Source organism: Solanum verrucosum, unplaced genomic scaffold (assembly GCF_900185275.1).
Source record: "Solanum verrucosum unplaced genomic scaffold, falcon-dt-bn FXZP01000271.1, whole genome shotgun sequence".
Lineage (NCBI taxonomy): Eukaryota > Viridiplantae > Streptophyta > Magnoliopsida > Solanales > Solanaceae > Solanum > Solanum verrucosum.
In genome coordinates, this window is record NW_026019951.1 from 1,746,780 (window position 1) to 1,758,269 (window position 11,490).

General features: G+C 36.7%; 1 protein-coding gene across 1 annotated transcript; it reads left to right on the forward strand.

Moving 5' to 3' along the window:
- The first annotated feature begins 9,775 nt into the window (after positions 1-9,775).
- Positions 9,776-10,249, forward strand: LOC125814083 (uncharacterized). The gene has a single exon (XM_049493532.1). It carries the CDS (start codon positions 9,776-9,778, stop codon positions 10,247-10,249), a length of 474 nt encoding a protein of 157 aa, XP_049349489.1.
- The last annotated feature ends 1,241 nt before the right edge of the window (positions 10,250-11,490 follow it).

Consider the following 11,490-nt stretch of genomic DNA (forward strand, 5'->3'; position numbering starts at 1 on the left):
TAACCTTGCACTTCGGTCTTATCATAGTTCGCTTAGCACCGCCTCAAGTGGTTCACTCCTACACAATAAATTGCTCACACTAGCCACAACCTCATCAATTAAATCAATTGTCGAAACTACATGAATGTCGCTTGGGTGCTTCATTGACTTACACACATTAAAGGTGACTTCACCATCGTTCAACCAGAACATCAATTCTCCACTTTCCACATCAACTAGCGCCCTTCTTGTCACTAAGAATGGTCTTCCCAAAATAATGGGAATTTAAGCATTAATCTCGCAATCTAGGATGACAAAATCCACCGAAAATATGAATCGATCTACCTTTACCAAAATATCATAGAGTATCTCTACCAGATTTTTGATTGACCGGTCCGCCATCAATAGCCTCATTGTTGTTGATTTCGATTCACCCAACCTATGTTTTTTATAGATTGCGTATGGCATTAAATTTATTCTAGCTACCAAATCACATGGAGCCTTGGCAAATTGGAGCACACCGATAGTGCAAGGGATGGTGAAAGCTCGGGGATCTTCTTTCTTTTTAATCATCTCGTTAGTCATAATTGCACTAAAACAATGAGAAACTTCAATTGTTTTGAAGTCCAAACTACTTTTCATTGTGACTAACTCCTTCATGAATTTGGCATAACCCGACATCTCCAACAATGCTTCCACTAGAGGGAGATTAATCAAAAATGTCTTGAACACCGATAAGAACTTGTTGAAATTTTCATCTTCACTTTTCTTCTTGAGACGTTGGGGAAATGGAGGAGGTAATTTGGGGAGCGGTTGCACCAATTTTGGGATTGGAGTGCTTTTTTAGACATCTTTATGTAACTCTTTGGTAATGCTTTGTTGGGTGAGTATTTCTTCTTCATCAATACCTTTATCCTCTTCATACACTTGTGCTTCATCATTGCCCTTCATATCACCTACCGCTACCTTTGTGGTTCGAGTAACTACAACCATATCTCTATCACCATTTTCCACCAAAGTTGTTATGTGTGTGGTTTTGCCGTCTCCCATCACTTTTGGTGCCAGTGTGTCGAAAGTTTTCTCAACTGACCTTCAAGTAGCTTTATTACATCAGTGTGAGAGTTCACTCTATTGTTTAATGACGAGAAGTCAGCCTTCATCCCTTTTAATAAGTTGACCACTCGAAGGCTACTTGTACTTCCCTTTGAATTTGGGCTCTCACACGATTTGCGTGTGATCTTCTTCATGAGCATCCTCTCTTTTCCAAGGATCACTTTTCTCAGCCCATTCTTGAGAGTATCTTCTGCATTCCTCCTCTTTTTGAGAGTTCACACCTTGATTCCCACCCCGCTGCAGGTAGCGCAGGTGGAAACCCTCCTCAAATCCTTGAAAGTTCCAACCTTGATTCTCCCCCAGGTTTGAATAGCACGAGGAAGAACCCTCCTCAACTCTGAACACTTCCCTTACTCCTTTGAGTTTACTCACATTATCTATCACTTGCATATGTAGCATCCATATTTGGGATAACATTTTCTTGATGTTCTCATACCTTTTTCTCTCTTTATCAAGTTGTTCTTGAGTCATTCTAAAGGAAAAAGGTGGAACTTGATCTTCTTTAGTGTACCATGCTTGATTTATTTTCGCCATGTCATCAAGATGAAATGAAGCCACCTCAAATTATTGAAAAATTATTCCACCTCGCATGAATTGATCAGCTACTCTTTTATTTACCGAGTCAAGACTTTGGTAGAAGTATAGGAGCAACACATTGTTTTGAAGTCCGTGGGTTGGGCATTGAAGTAGTAGCTTCTTAAACCTCAGCCATGTTTAATGGATCGGTTCACCCTCCAATCACTTGAACCCTTGAATGTTGTCTCTGAGTTTCATCATCCTCGATGGGGGAAAGAACCTTACATTGAATGTCGTCTAGCTTCACACGTAAGAGACAATGGGAATAACCTAGGACGGACTAATTCTTGCGATATATTCTTGAATGACAATGGGCCACAAACATCGATAAAGTTACACATATGCCCATGTGTGTCTTCGTGAGTCATCCCTCTGTAGAGTCCCTTCATTTGAAGGAGATGGAGAGTTGTGGTAGTAACATGGAACATAGCATTCTCTTCAGTTGATGGTACATGTATTGCACCGATTCCACCCAATTAGACTGAGTTATGTATGTTATTAAGGTCATCAATATCACCTTGGTGGCCGACTTGACTACCATTACTCTTTGCCTCACTCATATCTTCTTCTGTCTAACACAACTAACACAAACAAAAAAACAAATTAAATCGATTCAACTTTAGCTAACAAGCTAACAAATTAAATTTCGATAAAAGAATTATTAAAAACACCATTCCCCAGCAGCAGCGCCATTTTGATTAACGTATCAACTAAACCTCATCTGATATTAGGTGTAGACAATCGTTAAGTAGTATAAACCCAACAAAAGAATTGGGGTCCATCCCACAAGGAACAGTCTTATCTTGAATTCAAGTATGAAGTTAAACTAGTAATATTTGTAGTTAAAGGAATAGACATTATCGCAAAACAATTAATAAAATTGAGAGCATGACATAGTGTTAGGGAAAGGGGTTTCAGATCAAAGAGCAACCTAAACAATTAAGTAGAAATAACCAAATAGGAGGAAGATACTTAGGGGACTGCCCAATCAATTGCTAACTCAACTCAATAGATGTTTATTGATAATCAAAAGTGCTAATCCTTTGTGGGAACAAGGACCTTTAAATGAGGTGCTTTTCTCTCAAACAACCACCTCATTTCAATTAAGTTCTCTTTAACCTCAATATGCTAAGCATGGATACCATCTCGCGACCTTAGTACATTCACTTTCTCGAATTGAATACATAGAATGAGTCTTAGGATTCACTCTCTCGAGTTGAACCTACCACAACCCAATTACTACGAGTGCCAACTTATCACCTTAGCTACACACTTTTCTCTCAAGCAACCATAAAACACTAAATAAATTGACATAAACAATCAATAGAGCAGATAAACCACAACAATAAGTCAGAATTAACACTAAAATTGATAACACCAAACACCCATCAAGCCAAAATCAGCACTTAATCACATTGTCAAACCCCCAAGATTGGGATTTTAGCTAATCATCATAAAAGAAAGTAATCAGTACCTAATGAATGTTTCATAGCTACGTATTGATTTTTAAAGTTCTAATATGAATAATATCTCTTCTATTACAACACCCAATTGAAATCTCTTGCCAAAATTGCAAAAAATTAACCAGAATAGTGTTTTTGTTCACTCTATTTCGTTCTCACAATCGATGGATCCTTTCTCTCTCTTCCAAAATTTAATTTATACTAATCTGAGATGCTATTTTTGGGGTCGTTCGGCGAGGAAAGTCGGGAATCGCCGACGAGTCGGCAACTAGCCAATTGTTCCATTCCATTGCCCCTTTCTTCACCTTTTCCTCATTCAGACACTGTAACTTTAGGCGATCTAGATCAGGATCGCCAATCATTTCTGCAATCCGCCTTGCAGTCCTTTCTCCGATCCAATGTCGTCTTGGTCTTGATCAGTGCGTTCGGTGGTACCATTTTCCTTTGCCGAAGCAATCAGCTACTCACCGATAGAGAACGCAATTCAACTAAGTTTTCCCATTTCAGGCTCAGTATTCTGTAAAATTAGGCGGTCTAAGGGCGACACGGGGATTCTCTTAGTTCTCTAGGCAGTCTTCAAGCCTTCTTGTCTCTCTCTTTTTGCAGCTTGTTTTGCTCATTTTTGCCTGTTAGTGTCCTTCCTTTGTTCCTTAATCCATATACCTAAAAATCAAGGTATTAACATTAGTTTATAGCATAAATTAGGCATTTGAGGACACTAAATCTATCAAGCCAATGCCCTAAATGAGTTAAAATCTCGGACTCATAAAATTCCCCAATTGAGTTAGCATTTTCTTCAATTATCATGGGTTCTTTTCATCATTGATTTAAATGATTGAATTATGATCTCTTATGCATGAATTGATGAAACACTATGATTTTATGATGATTTCCCGCATGAAACCATGTAATCCCCATGTTTTCAAGCTGTAAATCATATGATGTGGGATTTTGATTATAAAGGAAGAGTTTTATGAAATTAAGCATGTACAGGCTTTACATGAATATATAATGAAACCCATATCTAACCCCTGTTTTCGAAGTTTTGATGATTGAAAGTTGGTTTTGACCTTGTAATGCTTTGAGAGTAACGTATCAATGATGATTGTAATAATCTGTTATTGGAAGGATTTTCTCATATACACATAAGAGCTAGATGTGAAAGGTTTTCTCACATAATATAGGATTCTAAGGTTTATAGGTTTTCTCACCTAATTAAATCAAAGATTAAGAGTTATCCAAATGATATTAGCTTGCATTGATTATTGAAAGATACATTATCTTGGATGATGACTTAGTTGGATTGGCAAGATGACGTGCCTCTGCATGGATTTTAAGAACAAGAAGAAAGGATTATGCCATGGGATTTATGCTTAGTACCGAGAGGATATTGAGAATGAAGCTCGCCTGTTAGTAGAGGTCAGGTTTCTAGAAGCAATCTCTATATCACTTACCTATGTGCTCCCATAGGAAGATTATCTAGATAGACATTAGCTAGTGGATCAACTTTGGCTCAGATTTATGGTCCTAACCTTGGCATGTAGGGCAACCCTTTTTGGTGTGGGAGACACCTGTGGATCATGTTATAGGTCATATGGTCTCTATGTTGGTTAAGGGTAATTCCCCACGTTAATAATGAACTAAGGTTAATTCAAGAATTATCTTGTATGTGTTCAAAGGCTTTAAATTTGATTAGCTTAAATTGACCCTGGTTTTATGACTTATGTTTTCTAACTCTCTTATATCATGTTTTAGATTAGTCGATTTCATGTCATGAAATGAAATGTCCCTTTTAGCATGATTTAAATGTTTTATGCATAACTATCATACTTGGGACATTTTTTTGTACTAAGGCATACTATTGCCTACATTTCCCCAAATGTAGGGTCCGATAGTCAGGTTTCTCTGTTTTGTTGCTAGTGTTTGATTTCAAGATTTCTGAGCTTTAGTGAGTGAGTCCTCGTGCTTTGAGGACAAAGCTTTATTGTTTCACTTTCTTTCATGTATTTCTCTTTTGGACATGATGTAATAGTCTAGGCCTAATTTCATTCTATTGTACTAGATGGCTATACTAAGACAAGTGTTTTAGACTTTCACTTTTCCCTTTATAAACTATTGGACTTGGACTATTGTTTTACTTCTATTGTTCTATTTCTTATGTTCTGAAAGTAAAGTGGCTTTTATGGGGTCCTTTAGGGTTCTATATGCCATGTTACATCTACGGGGTACCCCTGAGTCGTGACAAAATTCATAATCAGAGCACAAGTTTTAGAATGGTCCGAGGATGCCTCATAAGCTACGTCTAGTAGAGTCTTGTTCATAAGTGTGAAGCTTACCACATTTATGAATGAGAGGCTACAAGATAATGAGGAAACTCCACTTCTTTCATTAATCTAAAGTCATGCAATAGAGTTTTACTCTATAAAGTCATTCTCCTAATCCTTACATGGTGGTCTACAGGATATGGGTACTCGATGAAGTTATGCTAGAAGGAATATAAGGGACAATGAGGAACAAGAAACTCCTCCCCAAGCTCCTCAATTTCCGGTCAATCCTTTGGCCAAGTAAGTGACTAATGTGGAATTTACGGTTGCTTTTCAAATGTTGTCTCAAGTCGTGACGGCCCAAGACAATAAAGAGGTTGCGGTGCCCCTGAACCCAAATGTTGGGATGGAGGCATCTAGAGTGAGGGGTTTCACTAGGATGAATCCTCCGGAGTTTCATGGTTCTAAGGTTGAGGAAGATCCTCAAGAGTTCACTGAAGGGGTTTATAAAGTTTTGATGATCATGGGAGTGACGCCGGTGGAGATGGTGGACACTACTAGAAATTGGACCTACGAGAATGACTTTTACGACAACGTCTTGAAAACCGTTGCCATATATAGTCTATGGCAATAGTTAAACCCATTGCATATGATATACAGTGATATCCTCACGTATTAACAAATAACCGTTGCAGCTTTGTAAAAACCGTTGCTATAGAAGACCTGATACAACAGTCTTCTATACCCATTGCGATATATATTTTTTAGCAACAAGTTTATTTCTATTGCTATGATTTGTAATATTCCCTCCTTTTCCCCCAATTTTCAGAATATCGCCTAAAAGAAAAAAAAGCATTCCCTACTTGTTTTTCACTGATTTTTTTTATTCTCTCACAAAATGAAAATACATTGTAGCGTCTTCAGTAACTACAACCTACAGGTGCTAAATCTTTTAATTGAAAATTACACAGCGACGTTTCCAGCTCTCAGAATCTTTCATTTCTATTCAAAGGGTTTTTTAAAAGCTTTCATTCATTGCATAAAATGATTCTTTGTTCAGACTTGCGCGATCCAAAATCTCTCACTGAAGAGTTCAAAATCGCTTGTAGGAGAGTCCAAAATTGCTAGTTTCTTCACTAATTTCAAGAGCCCTAACTTAATCAGTTTCGGAATTGCTAGTAAGTTCTTTAATTTTTGCCCTAATTATCTACAAAATCGCTGGTATGAGTTATACAAAATCTCTACTCATTGATATTTGTGTATTAATCTTTAATTACAAAATTTACTACTTGATTTGCCAATTTTTTTCTTCTTTAGAATGGTTGGGCAATCGATGCGGTTAATTGTTTTTTAAAAATAAAGGGATGAAATGTATTATTATAGGATGCAGTAAAATGTCTTTTTTCTTTAGGTTCATGTTCTAATCTCATTACAGGTGACGGTGAACACATTTTCTTAAAGTTTGTACTGAAATATTTCAATAACAAGTAAAATTTTGGCATTTACATGTCCATTTTTTAAAGATTGGTAAATGCTGAAGCATTTCCAAGAAACAGTTACAGGGTCGCTACTTCACTCTATTTGCTAAATTACTTGTACAAGTATTCATGTGCTTATTATATCTACAAACTGATGCATATGCTATGTATCGATCCATAGGAGCTTTAAATTTGAGTGATTTTTAGCCTTTTCATCTTCGAATTATTATAATATTGTCTGCATATTATCCTTTGAATTATTATACCGTATACCTTACGTCAAACGAGTCCTCCTGCGCTTATTAATCATCCAAAATTTATATAAAAGTATGAAATTTGTTTATGGTTGAACATATAATGAAAATTTAGTACGACAAAATAGTACAAAGTTTTCTTATTCAAATTTTATCAAGATAATTTCTTTGTTCTTAAATAGTGGATCAATTTAAATTACTTGAACTCTATTCTGTTGGATCTGATTTGTAGGCAGAAATGGAGACAATAGAAACTTAATAAAGATGGTTGTCAATCAATTGATGCATATGCAATCGTTATGTCACCTGATCATCTAGGTTGAGTAAGATTGTATGGACGTAGGATTACCAAGACTCTTTTGAAACACTAAGTGACAAATTTTTTACCCCTTTCTAATGTTGTCGATGATGAAAGGATGCAAAGAAAAATGTAGGAACTGGAAGAGTCGATTCAACAAAGAATGCATGAAAAGTTGAATGCAAAGAAAGATAAGAAGGAAAGAGATGTTAAAATGAACATCATTGCACAACTTCAGCGTCTAAATCCAGGATTAGCACTTGATCCTAGCATGCTAAGATTCAGTGTTCATTCGCTGGGATAAGAGGCTGCTATTCCAGTAATCAATCGTCTATATATTGGTAGTAACAATCAAGGTTGGTACTTCTTCTTTTTCTTCTTCTTCCTCTTCCCATTCTACTTTCTTATTCTACTTCTTCTTTTTTTCATATTATGTGTAGATGTATCAATTTTAGTATCACTTTAGATTTATGCGGTATATATTGTTGTGATATGCTTGGGCTTGTACTTATCTGATCTCTCCCTTCTCAATCTTTTTTATTTTTTCCCGCAAGTATTTCCCTGATATGTTATTCATGTTCCAGGTCCCAGCTAGTAGGATGTAAATTTAATTCCACAATAACTCTATCTTTTTGTAAATGTCTCATGTACTTTGTATGAATGAACTACGTTCTTATTTGTTTGCTTTTCAAAAACAGCATGTATTGTACCTTAGTATGGGGCCTTGTTGCTTAACAATTCAAGGCACAATCTAGTTAAAGGTACTTATTTGGAAAATGGTGATGGTACAAAGCCAATGAAGTTACAATTTAGTGATGGATCAGTTATGTGTGCGGATCATATCATTGTTATAGTCTCATTAAGTGTTTTAAAAAAACAATTCACGATGACTATGAAGACTGCTATGTTTAGTCCTCTAGTTTCCTATTTCAAATCTGAAGCAATTTCAAGACTTGGATTTGGTGTTGTTGGCAAGTAATTATTGAAATGAGTTTTAGATCAGTTTGGTTTGAACTTGAAAATCCAATTGGTACTCAATTTCAATTCAGTTTGGTACTCAGTTTATTGTGCCTATTTTGGTCTGCACTTGAAAATCTAATTGGTACTCAGTTTCACTTCAGTTTGGTACTCAATTTATAATGCCTATTTTGGTCTGAATTGGAAAATCCGAACAGTCAGGACTCAAGAGATGGATCAAGATTTGATCAAATGATTATTGTGACAGTTTGAGCTTATTTGTATTTATGATTTGTCTGTGTTTAAGAATTGATCATGTTAGATTTGTTTGATTTGATAAAATTAGATCATTAATGTCTCTATATTTAATTCATTGATGTATTATAGATTACTTGAATATGCTAGTTTCATTGTGATCCATAGAAGGAGACCCTATACAAAATTTCCTGATCGTCTTTTGAGTGGTTATCTACATAACTTGACATTGTATATCTTCTTTTTGTAGGTGTCAAAAATGAAGAATGGGAAGAAGATAGCAGTGAAGGCAACCTTACCTAGTTACTTAAGAAGTCTTTCTGATTGTTGATAGATATGTTCAAAAATTCATTTTCTATTGAACATTATGGAACTTATCATATAATTTTTGGAATCATTTAAATGTCAACTAATGGTCATTGGGTTTGAACATTTTGTATTTACTCCGCATATGATTAACTTGATGGGTATTTTGAATTGTTATGTATGAAAGAAATTTGTTTTGTAATTTGTATAATTTGTAGTGTATTATTATTTCTGATATTTCCAAGGCTCATATTTCATAACCATTTTAAAATGTATTCCAAACCGTTGCAATAGTGTCATGTTGATTGTTCAATTATTGACAAAAACAGTTGCAATATAGAGCTTGGCTGTCGTAGTAAATGTATGGCAATGGTTACAATGCGTTGCAATAATCTTATATATTTGTTGGACTAGATGAAAGAATAACCGTTGCCATAGAGACACATTGCAAAACACCGTTCCTATAGATCTATGGCTACGCGAGCTGATGTTATGCATGCTAAAGCGTTGCGGTAGAGCTATGGCAATGGATATTCTATCTATGGCAACAGTTTTATTAGTGTCGCCATAGCTCGAATTTCGAGTAGTGGAGTTGGCCTCTCACCAACTAAAGGGTGTGGCTCAAATTTGGTTAAACCACTGGAAAGAACGGAGACTGAAAGATGCGGGTCCTCTTTATTGGGAGAAGTTTAAAGAAACTTTTCTTGATAGGTTCTTTCCCTTTGAGATGAGGGAAGAAAAGGTGCTTGAGTTCATTAACCTCCGACACGGGAGTATGAGTGTGAGGAAACATGCTTGAAAGTTCACACAATTGTCTAAGTATGCTCCATCAATGGTTGTCGATTCAACAGCTAGGATGAGTAAGTTTGTTTTTGGTGTGTCCGAAATGGTGGTTAAAGATTGTCGTACTGCCATGCTCATTAGTGACATGGACATCTCTAGTCTCATTGTTCATACACAACAAATTGAGGAGCACAAACTTAAGAAAAAGTCTAGAGAGGCAAAGAGGGCTAATACCGGTGATGGTAATTTCTCTCATGCAAGGTCCGATAGACATAGTCGTCTTAGATTTCAACAAAAGTTTTCTTCTCAAGGATCCTCCAATTCATTGCCCATGTCTACTTGTACTTGGTGTGGAAGAAAGCACGAGGGTAAGTGCCTAGCCGGCATGGATGGTTTCTTTAGTTGTGGTAAAAGTGGTCACAAAATGAGGGATTGTCCAATCTTTGCGACTAAAGGAAAAGAGCGCAGGCGAGCTCCTACTAGTGTTTCGGGTCGCAATACTCCTAAGCCTGTCACGCCTTAGATCTGATTAAGACGGACAGGCACCCGATGTCTAAATGGCCCGGGAGAACCAACTTACAACCTGCACTTACCATACATTTAAATATGATAACTATGAAGCTATGACAAGCTTATATGCCCTGTAGTGATAAAACACCGACATAGACAGGCCCAAAACTTATGTACAACACTCCGCCGTTAAGGCCACAATTGTTAAGAGACAAGACACAACCAAACTTTATACATTAGTCTACAAAGCCTCTACAAGATAGACAACCTTAGTTTAGGTCGGGACAAGGCCCTGCCTTACCCTTAACTACTATACGGTAACAAAATAGATGCCAAAGACTCGATTAAGCCCTGAATCAACTTGGAGCTCACCAATAGCAGCTGAGTGTCCTGTGCTCCTACTGGGGAGGTCTACTAGCTGGAGTACCTGTGGCTGCAGCATGAAATGCAGCGTCCCCCGAGAGGGACGTCAGTACGAAGAATGTACTGAATATGTAAGGCAATAACATATGTAAACAAGAGCTCAATTGATATTAAGTATCAATATGTAACTGCATAGATTAGATTAAAGACCACCCTTGTTGATGTTGTGGGATCATGTACATTATATTATTTTCTGTAAATTTTCTTTACATTGCGATCTCTGTAAAGCATGTAATACAAATAACCAACTGATCAGTGGTAAAAGAGGATGGCCCATGCTAGGCATTTTAACCCGTGAGATATTGTCCTCAAATATATAAATTTGGGATCGACCCATGCTAGGCTTTCGCCCCTAGGCTGCCACCCTTATACACAAATTGGGATCGACCCATGCTAGGCTTTTGCCGCTGGGCTGCCACCCTTACACATATACCGCTTCATATAGTTTCTTTAATCTTTGAGATTGTTATTTTGGTGGTCATAATTATTTTTGAGCATCAAAACTGTGGATCAGTAGTAAACATGTGAATATGCACTTAGGGCAGTAACAATAACACAAGATGGAAATGTAACACTAATGAATTACATAAGATCTCAAATGACACAATGGACCTCATTTGATTGACAGGAGGAATCACAAAGCTACTGCTGAAATTACCCTTTTCTCATACTAATACTTGGAAAAGTAAAAATGCACATATATTGAAGCAATTCGACATACTAAGGAGAGGGGAACTATTATTAGTTGTGTTTGGGATTGTACGCTGCCACTATGTGTCTTTTACTTGAAAGAACACTTAGGAAGCTCACTTGTTGGTAGTGACACAAGCA